Source organism: Stylophora pistillata, chromosome 2 (genome assembly GCF_964205215.1).
Source record: "Stylophora pistillata chromosome 2, jaStyPist1.2, whole genome shotgun sequence".
Classification (NCBI taxonomy): domain Eukaryota; kingdom Metazoa; phylum Cnidaria; class Anthozoa; order Scleractinia; family Pocilloporidae; genus Stylophora; species Stylophora pistillata.
The window spans coordinates 43,577,492-43,596,327 of record NC_142520.1 but is presented as its reverse complement, the minus strand read 5'-3'; the positions used below and the strand labels follow the sequence as shown (position 1 = coordinate 43,596,327).

The following is an 18,836-nucleotide window of genomic DNA, read 5'->3' as shown; positions in this document are numbered from 1 at the left end:
GGTTCAAAAGTCTTTAGCAAGTTAGACCTAAAGTAGGGATATCACCGATTGGAACTAAGTCCAGAGTCGCGACAGATGACCACATTTGTGACGCACAAAGGCTTATGCAGGTACAAACGTCTATTGTTTGGCGTGAGTTCGGCGAGTGAGCAATACCAACACGAGATATCCACAGCTTTAGCTAGCATAGAAGGGGTCGACAATATCTCTGACGACATCATAGTACACGGTCCGGATCAGGCAACTCACGACCAACGCTTGCATAAGACAATGGAACGTCTCAAGCAACATGGCCTAACCCTCAATGCTGACAAATGCCTGTTCAATGTCAACAGAGTGATTTTTATGGGTATTCTTCTCTCTGAAAAAGGGATTGGCCAAACAGAAAAAAGAGTCAGAGCCTTGCAAGAAACAATGGAGCCTGCCACTGTCAGCGAAGTAAGAAGTTTCCTGGGATTGGCCAATTATAGCAGCAGATTCATTCCTCATTTTGCTACCATCACTGAACCATTAAGGAGATTAACCTGAAAGAATGCTCCATTTCACTCTGCACCCGAGCAGAAAACAGCTTTTAAGACCCTGAAACAGAGCATGGCTGACGCAGGAATACTAGCTAATTTTGACAAAGGTGCAGCCACTAAAGTCATAGCTGATTCCAGTCCAGTCGGCCTTGGAGCTGTGTTAGTGCAGAATCAGAATGAAGCATGGGTGACAATTTGCTATGCCAGCCGCAGCTTGACAGAGTGTGAGCGCAAATACTCCCAGACCGAAGAGGAAGCCCTTGCTTTCTTTTGGGAATGCGAGAGGTATCATGCATACATTTATGGCATGAAATTTGATCTAGTGACTGACCACAGGCCATTGGAGGTCATCTATTGTAAGTTACAAAACGTTTCCCGTGTTCAGTCCGCGCGGGACTGGTAATCTACGTCATGTATTGTTGATATTATGGTATGGACCATGTGCTCTGACCTCCAGAGGTCAAAGTTCGGTCCTAAGTGTTTGTTTATTTTTCTCATGAATGTTTTCTTCACGTTTCCTGCGAGTCCACAAATCTTGTGAGTATGTAGTCGCTGTAGTATTTTCGTTTCGCTTCGTTTTGTTTACGTTTGTTTCCTTTTTTTGTATAGTCAAACCAGATCTTCGTAATTAAAACCTTATTCGAGTATTCAAGTCTACATCTATGGGCCGCGTTCCAAGCCCTGTTCCCGCATTGAACGCCGGATAATACGCCTACAATCCTACGACTTCCAAATCGTGTATACTCCAGGGGAGAATAATATAGCTGACCCTCCTTCCCACCTGCTCAAGCAAGATAAAGTGGTGAATCATCCTCATGGAGTAGAAGAATACATTCGATTCGCAGCCATCAGTGCCACTCTCCAGGCATTAAGTACAAGAGAGGTTGAAGAAGCATCTGCAACAGACGAAGAATTAGAAATCCTGAGAGAAGCGATTAAAGCAGGCCGATTTGAGAAATAGAAAAGATCGGATCCCCTAGTACACTTAAAATTGCTTCATCTTTACATGATTTGAGAATGCAAAGAGTACGCACCAGCCGCAGGAGAACTGTGTGTGATTGGACAGCTGGTCTTAAGAGGTACCCGTATTGTATCACTAAACAAATTCAGATGTCAGGCAATCAGCTTAGCCCACGAGGGACACCAGGAATCGTGGGTACAAAGCAAAATTTAAGAAGTAAAGTGTGGTGGCCTCATATGAATTAAGTGGCAGAGAAATTCTGCAAGTCCTGTCATAGATGTCAACTGGTATCTCGCCCAGACCCACCCGAGCCATTGAGATCCACCACACTACCAGAAGGACCTTTGCAAGACCTAGCCGTAGATCTTCTAGGACCACTTCCATCTGGATACTCAATTCTCGTTGTTGTGGACTGCTACAGCCGTTATTATGAGTATGCAATCATGATGTCAACCGTCACAGAGAAAGTAATCGAAAACCTGGAGGAAATTTTCAGCCGCCATGGCCTACTTCTGACCATCAAGTCTGATAATGGTCCACAATTCCGCTCAGAAGAATTTCGCGAATATTGTAAGCAGAATGGAAATGTTCATATGAAGACCACACCAAAATGGCCTCAAGCCAACGGGGAGATGGAGAGAAAAAATGCATCCCTGATGAAGAGGATTGTAAGTGTGGTCTTTCTTCCATACACCAAAAAACTAAAAAGTCAAATGAGACGCTTTAACTAAACCAAGGGGATTTAAAGCGTTATTTTCTCATTGGATTCCATCGGTTTTTGTTGCGCAATTTACTGTGCAAATGTCCAAATTGATCATAAACGGACTTCCAAGGAATCACCCAAAGCGTTATTGAAATAGAACTCAAAACTTCGCTCTCCTTTTTCCAACGAACAAATTGTGTGATCGAATTCGGATTTTTGAAGAAGGAAAGTTACATCAATTAAATCATTCGAAAACATATACCTCACATTCTAATTACTTGAGATTCTTTTTCCAAGCATTAAAATTAATCACTGATAATTTTTAAGCAACATGGCAACCCATTTAATAGCACATTTGCTATCACAACTTCAGTTCTGGTGGCAACGAAAGTGATTTGAGAGAGAAAGAAAGGGAAGGATTTATAGTATTGGACCGATACTCATGGTCTTAAAATAAGTGAGGAGAATTTGCTACCTTTCTGATCAAAAAATGGATAAATATTCTAGTCGGATAAGGACGAACTTATAAACCGTAGGCCCCGTCTCCTGCAGGGTTAGGGGTAGGAGACGTTAATTTCCCAAGCACGAGATTACTGTGTAGTGGATGTCCTCCCCTGGGGCGAGATGGGTGGGAATTGGCCCTGAAAAGCCCCAAAGGGGGAGTGGTCAACTAACGTATGTATGTATGTATGTATGTATGTATGTATGTGTGTATATGTATGTATCAAATATTTATCGGCTTGAGGTCGTGACCCACGTCTTTGCTTAAAAAAAATGCCAATCTGGCACAACAAAATATATTTATGAAAAATGACAAAGATGGTAGGATGTACTCGGCGACTCACGAAAGCGGTGCAGTGCCCGTGAGAAGAAATAGGGAAATTTGGACCGCTCTAAGAACCAACCAGATTGCAGGAATCGTTACCGTGCCCTCTGAAAACAAAATTTTAAAAAAATCATCCTAATCCTGACACAATTCAATGTTCAGGCCGAAGTAACCTGTCTTCTTCTCCGTCAGATTAGCCATCTGATCCATCTAAACCATCGAGTTCAAAGCGCCTCATCCATTCGAATTTCAGAAGAAGCTATCATGCAGTGCACGTCGAATCCATCAACAGGGCAAACAACCAGTTGACAAAACTACGAAGTTCTACAAAATAAGCGACCGCAATTATAAATCATTGCTGAGGAAATATATATAGAGAAGGAATATAAGAAGGCCCCCTGCGAACACAGAGAAGCATATCAACGTCGAAGCGAAAGCCATCGCTTAAACCCTGAGGCTAGATGATAGAGTCGAATCAATGGCACCTAAAGAATCATTCCTCTCCTTGAAATACCACAAGGACAATTTCCAGAACAACTCCACATGCCGCCTGATTAATCCAACCAAATCAGAGCTAGGCAAAGTAAGTAAGCAAATCCTTGACGAGATTAACAAAATTATTATCAGGAAGGCCGAAATTAACCAATGGAAGAACACAAAGGCGACCCTTAATTGGCTCAACAACATTCCTAACAAGGACCACCACTCGTTTATCGCCTTTGATATTATAAATTTCTACCCATCTATTTCATACAAGCTTCTCGACGACGCTCTAACTTTCGCAGCCTCTTACACCGACATCTCCGCAGAAGAAAAACTATTCTTCACACCAAAAAAATCACTATTGTTCAACGAGGACACCTCATGGAGCAAGAAGCATTCACCAACCTCATTTGATGTAACAATGAGCTCCTTCGATGGCGCGGAAACCTGCGAACTAGTGGGATCATACTTGTTAAACCAGACCCGAACGTATAAGAAAACAAATAGGCTTGTATAAAGATGACGGCCTAAGCGCGTTCTAACAAACACCAAACTGATTGAAAGAATCAAGAAAGATATTTGCAAAGTGTTTACCTAAATGGCTTCAAAATAACAATCGAAGTGAACAAGAAGATCGTCAACTTTCTTGATGTAACATTGAATCTGAATAAAAGAACTTACAAGCCCCATGCAAAGCCCAACAACACAACGCTCTATGTATATGTGCACGATTCTCGCAGTAAAGCACTATTTAAGCAATAGTGAAAATCAGGCCTGAAAAAACTCAGGCCTGTACGGGATTCAAACCACTGACCTCAAACCATAACGCTCTATGTCCATCGTGAAAGTAATCACCCAGATTCCATCATAGAGAACATTCCCCTACCGATCAATAAAAGGCTCAGCGAAATGTAATCAAACAAAGAATCCTTCGACAAAGCGATCCCGTTGCATCAATAAGAGTTACAAACAAGCGGCTACGAACACCAATTGAAATTCGAGGTACCAACCAACGACCACACGCGCAGCGAGAACAGAAATAAACGTAGAAACATAACGAAGTATAACGCATCCTTTAGTAAGTGCGTAGCTGCTAATATGGGAAAGAACTTTTAACGCATCGTAAACGAATCATTCACAGCAGGACACAATTGAGAAAAATCTTCAACAAGAACACTGTGAAAGTGAGCTGTTTGTGCATGCCAAATTTAGAAAGAAAATCAGCGCCCACAACAAGCCCATCCTTGAGAATTCACAATTACAAGGAAGGTCATGCAATTGCAGAGACAGACACACTTGCCCGTTAAGGGGTAAATGCCTTACCCAAAATGTGATATACTAAGCCACATGTGAAGGTGTAGTCTGATCGTCCGGGTGAGTGTAGTCCTGAGAAGGACTGTTGTCGGTGGAAGTGACTGACGTTTCGACAACCTGTGCGGAAGTCATGAATTGTTCCGACTGCCAAGCCTCCTACATCGGTGAGACTGGCAGAAACCTCACAACAAGACTGACTGAACACAGACGGGCGACGAGGAAAGGTGATGTCAGCAATCACATTGCTGAACACCATCGACTTACCAACCACAACATTGACTGGAACTCTGCGCAATGCCTAACCTACAGCACTGACTATTTTCAACGACTGACTCTGGAAAGCTCGTTTACTAACTTAGAACAGACTCCCCTAAACAGATGTAAACAACTACCCGCTCCATACAAACGACTCATTTACGACATAAACATCACAAACGACCGAAAAAAAACGACCTAACTTTACCGACAGATCGAAACAGACCAATCACGACCGACTTACGTCACTTGAGTCTTACAGCCAATAACATCACGGCAAAACCAACCGATCATTTCACACGAACTGGAATAAGAACATTCTAGTGAAAACAATCATTGACTTGACTCTGATGATGACTTCCGCACAGGTTGTCGAAACGTCAGTCACTACCACCGACAACAATCCTTCTCAGGACTACACTCACCCGGACGATCAGACTACACCTTGACATGTTACCCCCGGGTTCAAACCATTTTCTGCACTAAGCCACAGTTGAAAGCCGTAAGGGAAACGAAACATATATCGAACTTACTTTTTGAAACAAGATTCCGCAACCTCACGGCGTCATTTGAAAACGAAAACAAAAAGAACGCAACTGAGTTAAGTAAATACATCTGGTCTATAAACGATACATGCCTGTTTCGTTGTGGACTCTGTTAGTGAAGAATGCAGTGAAATTATAGAGATCTTTCCGAGTAAATTTCAACCACATGTATCGCTCACTAGATCGCACTACTCCAGTTCCGTAATCTCCACAGAATTCACCAAGAAGATTGGCTGATTGATTACTGCCATCCCGGACCTTTAGGGAAAACTCCGCTAAACATAGTCGCGGGATCAGATTGCGCATAGTAAAGTTTAGTTCCACATAATGTCCTGATGGAACAGAAAGAACTTGTTTTTCACCAAACTCTTGGACTTTTTCCCTTCTTTGTGCTTGCCTAGCGTACTCCAACAAACCTGCATTGACGGCAACAAGTCAATTAGTTTGGTTACAATTGATGGTTATCGTAAAAAAGAATCGAAATGGTGTAGAAAGACCAAGAAAAAGAAAGAATGTGTTAGTGAACAAAACAAGGCCTTGAATACAGGTAGAGTTCTTTCTTCCAAGCACAATTACTCCTTTCATTAGATGTTACAGACTATTTGAAAAATCTTAAATAAAAACACACTTCACTTTAATTTATACTCCGCGCACAAGAGAGAGAAGCGGTACCTAAAGATCAACCTTTGCTCGAGCCAGGACAAAGCTAATGACGATTTCAAAAAAATCAAGGTAAATTGAATTTCAAAAACCCAAATATTCCTCTGCCGAATAATATTTACAGTAAGAAAAAGCAAATGCAAATGCAAAAAAAAAAAAAATTAACGTAGACGCTTTATAAACTATCTGGCTCAATAACGCAACAGACATCAGGGCTGGGGCTCACCAAGCTTGGAATAGAGCCATTGCATCAGCGAGTCTCCGATTCCAAATAAAAAAACTTGCAATCAATATAGAATTAAAACCGCAGATGTGGTTTCCGGTGAAAAAGGTGTATAGAGGATATTTAAGCAAATTGGTTTACTACTGGCATTTTAAGTGTAAATTATATTTCATTGAAATTATTTTGTTGAATTTGAATGAATTTTATTGAACGTGGATTTAATCTCACAAAAATGAAGGCGTCCGCAAGACATACAGCAGATCCTTATTTGGACTTCGATGGGACTCTGCTGAAGTGCACCCCATTTCACAAGTATGGTTTAAGTTGCATTACATGCTTATCTTTAAGCCGATGCCATCTTCGTTCACCCTCTAACTCTTCATTGCCATCCTTGGACGGATATCCCATTCATTATCTCCATTCCCTTCCTTACCGCCCACCCTACCCATGGGGCCTCCTCTCTCCCTCCATTAGAAAAAATTGGAATAGAGAACATAAAGGCATAATTTTACATCATGTATATAGTGTAAGCTTTCTTACGCTTTTTAATCGATGTTTTGCACATAACTATGAACGTATACAATATTCATTTTTTTCATATTCGTTGTAATTGAATGCTGAAAACCCAGTTCTTGGGAGAATTTAATAAAGCATTATCGATTATTATTTAAGTGCTTACAGAAAACAAGGATGAAACTCCACTTGGCCATTGAAGATACCATCACAATGTTGTTTGCTACAGAAGTAAAGTTGATATGCTTAATTTTACCTTGATATTTAACATAGATGTCTATCATTTCAGTAGAGATCCGTTGTTAACGTTTTGAACGCAAATTTGAAATTTAATATGGTTACAGTTTAGAAGCAGGAGGGTGGGGGCGTAAGAGGAGGGTTTAGCCCCCAAACAAAAATTTGAGCGTTTGGTTCGGAAAATATCGCTCACGCAGTCTGAAAATTGGCAAAATATTCAATCTCGGGATCATTTCACAAATCCTTCTATCAACATGGCGCTTGGCGAAATGATATGCTTTAAAACTTTTTTAAACAGCTTCCAGCCTGTTTTCGAGAAGCTTATAAACTGTAGCAAATCTCCTTTAAACTAGATAGCCAATTTAGGAAATTAGACATGATTTAATTTTTTCTGTGGGAACCCAGTCAAATGCAAAGCTGAAAGTTTTTAGACTGTTCCATATAGAACTGGTTGAAGAGTTCTATCCAGATATTCTTTTAAAATGTGTTGGTTAATTTGCCTCTATCATTCCCAAAGCAATCGGCACTCGTCTCATCGAAGGCTATGATAAGGACTTTGGTTATCCTTTAAAAACATCAGAACTATTTGCTCTGTATTAGAGACAATTCTGACCGTTTCATTTAAATTTAAGGGAAGTTGTCGTCAATTGACTCCCCACGCTTGACGATTTTCTTTATTTTCATCGGGCGCTAGCTTAAATGTTCTAATACTAAAAGCGGAAGTGATATGGTTGTCATCCATCGTTACGTGTACGTGGGTTACTTATCTTGGAACCACTGCATCATTCATGCACCGTAAACCAACATCAAGCCAACAAAGACTTGTAAATATAATTCTGGTAGACTCTGGGACAGCGATTTGCAATTAGTTTCTTTTTTATTATTCAAATAGAAAAATATGTTTTATGTATCTTTTTATCTTCGACGAATTGATTGACGTTTGTTTTTCGTAACCATTATTTTACCGGAGTTTGAAAATACTTGCTTGATTTAAGAACATAATGTACAACATTTACTTTTTTAACTCGGTTGTGGTAACTAATTGTATCTAAAAAATGCCTATTGTTTTGTTCGGTCCACTTCGTAGTCTGGGATCAACATCGAAAGAAGAAGATCATTTTTTTATAATAAGGGTTATTCTGGATATTTCATTAATGATTAATCTCGTTTTTCTCGATATTTGTTTCCTTGATGAAATGTCGATATTGTTGAGAGAGTTAGCCCTTTCTTACCTTCAAAAGGAATACCTGTAACCTTAAAATACAAGACTTATACAAGTACAATTCAGAAAAAAAACTGATGTTGGTATAATGTATTTTGGTTACCCAAAAGTAGCCCGATGTCAGTAAATAACATCTAAAAAAACAGCTTGGACATTTGAATTAAAAGTTATTCACCCCAGAGAAACTTACAATGATGAATTATTAATTCTTAGATCTAGAGCTCATATGACTGACAGATGACTTTTCTGCATTGAGAATTTAAACATAAATTGAATTCGGATCCTGTCTTTTTGTTCTAATCTTTCATTATTTTGCGATAGCGGAAAGAATGTCAGTATATATGTGTCAGTGAATAGCAAAACGAAAGAGTATCAGAAGAGGGTCTATGTCTGATTAAAATTCAAAAGGAAGAAGACGAAATGAAAAGAAAATATCCAAAGAACAGCTTTTTTGCATTGTTTTAACGTGTGAAGTAAGGAGGCCATCTGTGAAATAATTTGAATGCTTGTTTTCATCTGATAAGGAAGCAATTTTATGCAAACTTCATCTAAGTGGAGTCACAATTGTTTTTTTTAATTTTTAAATGAAAATCATTTGCTTTTCATTTTGATTAAGAAAAGAAAAAAATCAGGGCTCAAAAGCCAGTTCTTCTGGTTCTTTTTCAAAATTCTTGTCTTTTTTCATTATATCCTCAAAGACATGTACAAATACAGTCTTTATAGAGCAGATAATGGTTGTTTTCTTCCTTTCTCAGCCAAAGTGTCTCAGAAAATGATTAGAGACCATTCAAAGTATCTCCACAAGTAAATTTTGTCAGGTGTAAATCATGCAGGCCATTAAAATGCACATTTCTCTCAATTCTCACTAAAAGACCACTTAACAACGTGTTGAAGTAAGAAACATGAATTTTAATCTGATCATTGAACTGCTGAGTTAGAATTCAGTTACGAAATGAACCCTTGAAAACTTCATTGTTAATTTATGGCGACCGATAACAAATATTTTTTTGATTAAATATTCATTGACATAAATTTCCATAAGCATATTATATTCTTCGTATCAGGCAAAAGCAAGCCCCGCAACAAAGAGAACTTTCTACATTCCATACCTTGTTTGCTGCTTTACATACTCTTAACAAATAATGGTGCCATTTTATTCCTTTTGAAATGCTGAACGAAACCCAACCGTTGCGCAAATTAAAATATTATCTTCATATTGTGTATTTTTGATATGAAGTGGAAAGAATGGATGATGTGGTATGAATTTTCTTTCCTATCAACAAACTGCCTCTCATATCCCTTGTAATGTTTTCTAACCTTCAAGCAAAAAAAAAAAAAATTGATGATATTTTTAGAATTTTGAAAGACATAAATTGAAATCCTTGCGTTGTGGATAACTTATCTTTTTATCCACCACTCAGCTAATATTTTTTTCGTTATCTCTGACAAACTGCCTGCTTCTTGTTTTGTTCTGTGACGTAAGTGTTAATTGACTTTTTAATTCGATCAGGTTGATCGTTTTCCAAAATTCTCAACACCATTGTTCTTAACAATACAGCGATGTTGGTGGGGAGAAATGAGATTTTGATGAATTAAATAAAGTTTTATTACGAGTTTATTCAAGTTTCACTCATTTTGTGTTGTCCTTGTTTTGACAGCTAAGTGTAAAATTCACATCTAGAGCATAAGTCACAGACTCATTGTACTCTGGTTAAAAACTGAAAGGAATCAACTTGATTAAACATATAATTAGAATATATCAACAAAGTTGAAATGGTAAATTGGCCACCGTTACGATTACAAAAGCTGACGTTTCGAGCGTTAGCCCTCCGTCGGACCGAATAGAGGAATTGTGGGCTGTGTGTGCTTTTAAAGGCAGAAAATGGAGCTACGTTATCGGTGGGAACATGGCAACGAGAAAAACACGAAATAAATTAGTGGAATGAACAGCATTAGCGAGAAAAACACACAACGTTTCGATGACTCCATGTCATCATTCTCAAGTGAGAAGAGAATAAAAATGAATAGCTAATTTATACCGTACGAAGGTGACAAACGTAAAAAGTTAAAATTTTTTTTAAAAATCTAAATAAATTATTGCGCGTGTTGAGTTCATAAATGTAAATTATTAAATAAATAGTTTCGCGCGTATGAAATCCGATTGTTTGTTCAAAGAGGGCTTCATCTTCTTTATGAAAAGCATTTCATGAACTAAACAGTCCAGTTTCCCGGTGCACTTTTTAAGTAGGTTGAAATGCTTGGTCAGGTCGCCGATGGTTTGTAGGCTGTGGTCGTTCTTGAGATGTTTGCCGATGGCCGAATTACGGTGCTCATTAATACGTTGATGTAATTGCCGGCTGGTATACCCGACGTACTCTGCATCACACAGATCACATTTATAATTATATAGAACGCATTGTTGTCTAACTATAGGAGGTTTAGGCTCACGTACTCTGAGATCTTCACAGATTTTGCAACTCTTGAACACGGGATGAAGGGTGTGATCGATTTTGTTGCTTAGATCTGATGATTGCCTTTTTCGATCACACCCTTCATCCCGACCAGACAAAGTCTAAAAAGTGGTCTAACGCATCCGAGCAGTTCAGTGCGAATGTCATCAGAGAGGAACTCGGATCAAAGCTCAAGCAGAAGGCAACCTTGAAAGATGACATCAACGCGATTTATGACGAAATACGTCTCAACTGCTCGCCGCTCCAATGCATGTACATCGTAAGAACTATAGCAAACCTACGGAAGAAACGCATCGAGACTGTAATGACCAATCATACCAACAAGATAATAAGGCTATTGAACAAGGATCATGATGTCGACAAGCACATCCACAACATCTCGTCACACAAGCTCTCATTCTTTCAAAAGCTTGTTCTCTCCCGAGGTTTAAAGTTCTCCTTTCCACAACGCATATCTGCCATCGAGATAAAAGCTAGTTTTGAAAAACTCTACTGGAAACTGGAGCGGACACTTGCTGATGACAAGAAAGAGTTAACTGCCGCAACCCTCCGTTCTATTGCACTTAATTACATCGAGTGCAAATCACCGAAGCCGCCAAAACCACTTCAAAGGGCTATAAAGCAGTTGAAACGACTTGACAACATCGTCATCACGAAGCCAGATAAAGGTACTGGTGTAGTCATCATTAACAAATCTGATTATATTAGCCTGCTGAGCCAAGCATCTATCAATGATACATCGAAGTTCACACCCGTCAGCCTGCAGAGACCAAAAACGAGAGGCCGCCCAGTAAAGCATTACCACCCTCTAGTGGAGAAGGAAAAGCACCTTGCATCTGTTGTACGGAAGATCTTACCAAAGCAGATTGCCGACTGTGTTTGCCAGGCTGGCTCACGCCTTGCCCATCTTTATGGACTCCCTAAGACACACAAAGAGAATCTATCGATGAGACCTATCCTATCTGTCACCGGCACTTATATCTATGCCCTCGCCAAGTGGCTTGATGACAAACTGAAGCCCCTGTCAAGCAATCGCTACACAATATCAGATACCTTCTCCTTTGCCGATGCGACTCAAAACCTAGTCATCGACGAGAATGACATTCTGGTATCCTATGACGTCACGTCTCTATTCACTAATGTGCCGCTTTAAGAGACGATCGAAATCATCGCTGAGAAGGCGTTCGCTGACAACTGGTTTAATACTACACACGACCTCAGCGTTACAAAGCCTGAACTGGTTCAACTTCTAGAAGTTGCAACTATGAATCAACTATTCCAATTTGATGGCAATCTTTACGAGCAGATCGACGGTGTGGCCATGGGTTCTCCATTGGGCCCACTTATGGCAAACGCATTTCTCTGTTCTATCGTAGAGAAACTAGATCAAGACAACAAGCTCCCTGAATTTTACAGAAGGTACGTGGATGACACGTTTGCTATTGTCACAAGTGTACCAGCGGCAGAAGATTTATTATCAACGCTAAATAACTGCCATCTGTCCATACACTTCACCATGGAGCTAACATCTAGAAAAAAGTCACCTTTAGTCGGTATGGAAGTGCTAAAGAAAGGCTGTAAGCTAGAAACTAGTGTTTATCGGAAACCAACAAACACAGGCCTATTGCTTCATCACCAGAGCCACATCGATAAAAGGTACAAGAAATCACTACTAAAGACCATGCTGAATCGTGCATTCCGCCTGTCGTCCACATGGGAGTCCTTCAAATCTGAATGTGATCATCTAAAGATGATGTTTACAAACCTCAAGTATCCCGACCACCTCATCAATTCCACCATCTCTCACTTTGTCACCTCAGTTAGGTCGGAAAACCCTGGAGTGCAAGCTCAATTATCTGTCAACGAAAATACTGTTCGCCGAGTGGTTTTGCCTTTTAAAGATCAAAAGTCAGCTGACGCAGTGAAAAGGCAGTTATCAGATCTAAGCAACAAAATCGATCACACCCTTCATCCCGTGTTCAAGAGTCGCAAAATCTGTGAAGATCTCAGAGTACGTGAGCCTAAACCTCCTATAGTTAGCCAACAATGCGTTCTATATAATTATAAATGTGATCTGTGTGATGCAGAGTACGTCGGGTACACCAGCCGGCAATTGCATCAACGTATTAATGAGCACCGTAATTCGGCCATCGGCAAACATCTCAAGAACGACCACAGCCTACAAACCATTGGCGACCTGACCAAGCATTTCAACGTACTTAAAAAGTGCACCGGGAAACTGGACTGTTTAGTTCATGAAATGCTTTTCATAAAGAAGATGAAGCCCTCTTTGAACAAACAATCGGATTCCATACGCGCGAAACTATTTATTTAATAATTTACATTTGTGAACTCAACACGCGCAATTATTTATTTAAATTTTTAAAAAAAATTTTAACTTTTTACGTTTGTCACCTTCGTACGGTATAAATTAGCTATTCATTTTTATTCTCTTCTCACTTGAGAATGATGACATGGAGTCATCGAAACGTTGTGTGTTTTTCTCGCTGTTTATTCTTAAATGTCTAAGAAAATCTAATGTCATTGGAATGAAAAGCGTTCGTTAATACTTGTGGGATTTAGACTGCCGGTTTGAAAGATGAGCTTTTTTTCAATAGTCTTACGGCTTTCCGTGCTACCAAAGTGCAAGGAAAGACCGCAGATTGCCATATGTTGCTTAGAATGATTAGGTAAATTAAAATGTGTAGCGACTGGTTTCGATGTGTCCTTGTCATTCCTCTCCACGTCGCGAAGGTGTTCTCAGAATCGGTCACCTAGTCTTCTGCCTGTTTCGCCGATGAAAATCTTTTTGCAATAAGTGCAAGTTGTGCAATAGATTACATTGATGGAGGTGCACGGGAATTGATCGGTGATCTTAATGGATCGTTTGGGTCCCGATATTTTCTCAGAGTTGTGAATGAAAGCACACGTTTTGCATCTTGCACGAGCGCATTTAAAAGTGCCTGGTTGGTCATTAGTCTGAAAAGAACTTCTGACAAAAACATTTCCTATGTTTTTGTCGCGTTTGAATGAAATGAGTGGAGGCTGCGAAAAGATAGTGCTTGTCTCTGGATCGTTTTGAAGTAATTTATAGTTTTTAAGAATGATGGATTTAACTGAGTGGTTGTGAGGGTGAAACGTGAGAGTGAATGGAATGCGGTCGGAATCTTCCTTTTGTGACGTTTGTAGTGCTGAATGTCGATCAATAAGTTGGGCGCGGTGGTAACCCGCTTGAACGACAGAATCAGGGTAACCACGTTTATCGAAAAACTGGCACATTGACTCTGATTTGAGGTGGAAATCAGAGTCATCACTACATAAACGACGAAGTCTTAAAAACTGAGAAAAAAGAATGGAATTCTTAACGTGAGATGGATGCGAAGACGAATAGAACAAGTAATTATGCGAGTCTGTAGGTTTGTAATATACACTTGTGCATAAACAGTTGCATTCAATTGAAACTTTGATGTCTAAAAGGGATATAGAATTGTCAGAAATTTCCCAGGTATATTTCAGAGCCGGGTGAAAAGAACTAACTGCGGTTATGAATTGAGTCAGTTCCTCTCTGGTAGAGGAGGTGGCGCCAATACATTCGTCGATGTAGCGACCGTAGAGTTCAGGTTTGGAGCCGTGGTATTGGCTGAAAAATTGGTGTTCGACAAAACATACAAAATGATTGGCAGACCTAGGTCCCATTTTGGTGCCAATGGCTACACCATTGGTTTGTTTGAAAAAGTTTTCCCCGAATGAAAAACAATTGAGTGTGAGCACTAGTTCGGCTTAGTGTAGTAGTGTTTCAGATTTAGGTTCCTTAACAGTACGTTGATCAAAAAAATGTTTAAGGGCCAGAAGACCTTCGCCATTAGGAATGACAGTGTAAAGAGACGTAAACATACTTTGCTGTGGGGAAATATTTAAGAAGCAACGTTGAAGCAGAACACGGAGCATACATTCGTAAACAGGATCGATATCTGTACTGACAGTGTAGATATCTAGCGATAAAAGAAGGAAAGCTCCCCGCCTTTAAATAAAAAGAGCTCGTAATAAAATAACCATGTTATTCATCAATTTTAAAATTCAACGGTAATTCGCAAACGGTCACTACTCGTTCTTGTTGGCAAGAGAACGGCCATTGTTCTTTAAAAGACAGACGTTTCGATCTCTCGCCTATAATTTTGAAATGCTTAAGTCGTCTTGTTATATCATTTATGGTTCGAACGTCACAAGAAACTATTAAAAGTGTTTTATAAATTTTAAGACGTAGAAAAGCAGGAGAAATGTTACTGTTGCAATTTTGAGGTCTAACCAGTCTCGTTATTCTCACAGCCAATCAGCTTTAGTTTCTATAACATATATTGAAGATAGAAGGAGAAATTGCACTTTGCAATAATTGTTTCATGGCACATCTTCAAAGAAATTACAAAAGAAAAAAAGATTTGTATGCATTATGCGCTATCTATACATTCAGGTAAAAAGAATTATAGACTTGGGATATTTTTTTCCCACAGATAGACTGCTATAATTTCTTTTTCGTCTGTTGTTTTACAATTTCTTAATGAGTGGTAAACTTTTATTTTTGGATAACTGTATGTCCGTTACACTGTGAATATCATTGTTTTATAGTCTACAGACTGACTGCTTTCGTGTCTAATTTTCGTTCATTTGACTTTCAAATCTACGTCAAACTTGGAAAAACGCACAAGAAACATATTACCTTTTCGGTAAAATTTGCATTTCCATTAAAAAGTATCATCACAAACACACATTCTTATATGTCGAGGAATTCGGACCCTTTTCTATGTAGATCATTACCCTTAACTTTTACTATTTCTATTGCTGAAAATATACCGGTTTTGGTGAGGCAAAATTTAATTCTGAGAAATAATAAAAAGTGATGAAGGAAAATATTCATGTTTCAGTAATTCCGTGTCTCTGTTTCGCAGAAAACGACGGCGTAATGTGCATCAAAGGAATAACATGAGAATCACAAACACTAAGAAAAAAAATGCGAACCATGCGGGAGATAGAATAGTTCGGAATAAATATTGTGATAAATTCATCAAAAGCATCCATATCTGTGCATCCAAAGAAGATTATTTGTCATCGACCAAATTAATTCCTATTGCTTTCAAATCTAATTTATCTCAAGTATAGGGAGCGAGAGGGAATTGAATTAAACTAATATATAGGAAAATAACTGAAAGTAACAAAGCTCTTATGTTAAGTACCTGAATGTTGATTGTCCCTTTACTCTGTTAGAAACTGATCGCATTTATCCGCATAAGCAGAAGAGAATTATTCCACACAGAAGTAAAGATTTTTACAGCTGTTGTTAATTGTTGTTTTAAATAAATACAAAGCTAAAAGACAAAAATTTTCATCACGTATTTCGTTCCATTCGTTCAAGCCACGCGTCCATCTTAAAGAATGAAATTAAATCGTTGTTTAGTTTTCTTCATCTTTTAGTTTATTTTCTTTTTTCATAACTGGTTATTATTTTCATTATGGTATTTGACTTGCAAATTCAAATTATGCCAAATTTTCTCAACCGTAAATATTTATTTTCCGTTTTTATGAAATATAACTTATTTTATCTATTTATTTATTTCATTTTTGAGTCTGGAATTTAGAACTACTGATGTCACCCCATACTTTAAAGGATGTTCCTGTGTTATATTAAATGTCACTCAAAAACGAAAACTTGACTTCCGCGGTTGAATGAGTCTGTATTGAAAACGACTTGTCCGTGGAAAATAAATATGTTATTTGCTGGCAGTGAGGTTCTTATAGAAACGAAGTGCGGTGTACAGACAGCATTTACAAGTTTAAATCGGAGTTTTCCATCCTACGCTCCATCCTTCCTTCTTGCAATTTTTCACTACCTACGATTGGTCATAAATTGGTTTATTACCGGCAGGGGAGCATTTTACCACCCGGATGGTTCTTAATTAGTAGCCCCGTCATGGGTCATTGAAACGTATTCCCGTCCGTTGTCATCTAACAAGAACTTGAAACTTTGCTTCGTCAACTTTCGCAGACCTTCGCGTCCTCAACGACACCAGCACAAGGTTGTATGAAGCCAGATATTCCGTAGAAGATCCCAAGGATTGTCTCTCCGGATTTTATTTGACGACTTCATCTTTTGAAGGTCTGCTACTAGAATTCATTCTAAGCAACATATGGCAATCTGGGGTCTTTCCTTGCACTTAGGTGGCACGGAAAGCCGTAAAAATCTTGAAAAAAAATTCATCTTTGAAACCGGCAGTCTAAATCCCACAGGGATCAACGAACGCTTTTCATTCCACTAATTTACTCATGTTTTTCTCGTTGCCATGCTCCCATCAATAACGTAGCTCTATTTTCTGCCTTTAAAAGCACACACAACCCACAATTCCTCTATTCGCTCCGACGAAGGTCTAACGCTCGAAACGTCAGCTTTTGTAATCATTACTGTGGCCAATTTACCATTTCAACTTTGTTGATATATCCAAATTATTTCGTTATTCCCACCGACGCAGCCCCAAATAGTTTCTTTCGAAACTTTCAGCCTTTATTTACTTACTAGAATTCAAGGTTTGTGTTTTGCGTTTTCTTTGTTCTCGCGCTTGTTTAGTTTTATCTGACTCTGAAGGAGTCTGTTTGTCGCTTGGAAATCGAGAGATGACAAAACGCGGAGCCCTACTCCATGGAGTACCCTTTGGATGGAGTATCCCTGAAAGTCATGTAGTGGCCAGATAAAATACTTTATAAACATGGTAAATCGTTTAGCTGTACATATCTTAATGTATTTTGAGCTTGCCAGCTCTATGATTGTCACAGTTCGACATAGTCCACGAACTGACCGTCACCTTGAATTTAACATTAAACTGCTGGCCACTTCAAACGGAAGGCTTAAAGGCTGGTTTTCATTAGCGACGGAGTCGGAGTCGGAGTCGTAAAAGGTCGGTTTTCACTTGCGACGGAATCGTAGTCGGAGTCGTAATCAGAAGCGGAAGTCTTAATCAGAGCGGAAGCAGAAGACCGATTCTGCCTATGACTCCGTCGCTTACGATCTAGTGAAAACTGCGTTGTTGGAGTCGGAAGCGGAAGAATAAACCAATCACAATGCTCGATTCTATCTTTCCAAATTGCACAAATAGCCGTAACAAATTTAAACATGTGAGCTTGACTGTAAAATTACGAAATTGAAAGTTAAAATACTCGAAAAAGTGAATCTACTGAGAGTACAATTCACGATCACCAAGTCGTAGTTCGCTGACGAGGTTAGCATACTCTTCCTAGGCTGCTCGACGTCGATAGATATCACGAACCCAAATTTTCTTTCTTTTTCGAACGATATTATTCCTGCATTGTCTCTGCCTGCGCAAAATGATTAATAAGAGCCAAAGGTGTTCTTCGTCCGCCATGTTGTCATTGGCGCCAAAATTTCTACTTTCGGGGGCCTGGAATCGAGCATTGTGTTTGGTTTATTCTTCCGCTTCCGCTTCCGACTCCGACAATGCAGTTTTCACTAGATCGTAAACGACGGAGTCGGAGTCGGAGTCGTAGTCGGAGTCGTGAGAGCGCTTATGACCTAGTGAAAATGAAAAACCGAGTCGTAAGCGGAGTCACGAGCTTGACAGAATCGGAGTCGGAAGAATCAGAACGTTCCCAATTTCTTCCGATTCCGCTTATGAGTAAGTGCCAATCAGTAAAAGATATCAGGACTGTCAAGCTTATCATCGGGATAATGACTTGACATATGCCTTACACTATGTTAGGACAATCTTCTAGGGGGGCTCGTCAGGCACCATCTGTTGCCATGGCAACAGTACAGTAGTGCTAAAAGACCTTCTAAAACTCAGTTTTTGAAAGATATCTCAAAAACCAAGTCGGTGACCTAGTTTTTTTTTTTTTTCAAAT

The 18,836-nt window shown here is 39.3% G+C and overlaps 2 protein-coding genes and 1 long non-coding RNA gene across 3 annotated transcripts; 2 read left to right on the top strand and 1 right to left on the bottom strand.

The window, feature by feature from the left end:
• The first annotated feature begins 591 nt into the window (after positions 1 to 591).
• LOC148739686 (uncharacterized) lies at positions 592 to 2,213 on the top strand. The gene is made up of 3 exons (XM_088749536.1): positions 592 to 877; positions 1,271 to 1,465; positions 1,783 to 2,213. Exons 1-3 carry the CDS (start codon positions 592 to 594, stop codon positions 2,211 to 2,213), a joined length of 912 nt encoding a protein of 303 aa, XP_088605662.1.
• Positions 2,214 to 7,168: 4,955 nt separating this feature from the next.
• On the bottom strand, positions 7,169 to 17,862 carry LOC148739684 (uncharacterized). The gene is made up of 3 exons (XR_015996974.1): positions 17,493 to 17,862; positions 16,163 to 17,087; positions 7,169 to 7,227 (listed from the first exon to the last, which is right to left on the bottom strand). It is a non-coding gene; the product is annotated as an uncharacterized LOC148739684 (long non-coding RNA).
• LOC148739685 (uncharacterized) lies at positions 12,110 to 13,518 on the top strand. Its single transcript, XM_088750039.1, has one exon. The coding sequence runs from the start codon at positions 12,199 to 12,201 to the stop codon at positions 13,267 to 13,269; it is 1,071 nt and encodes a 356-aa protein (XP_088606165.1). The 5' UTR covers positions 12,110 to 12,198; the 3' UTR covers positions 13,270 to 13,518.
• Positions 17,863 to 18,836: the final 974 nt, after the last annotated feature.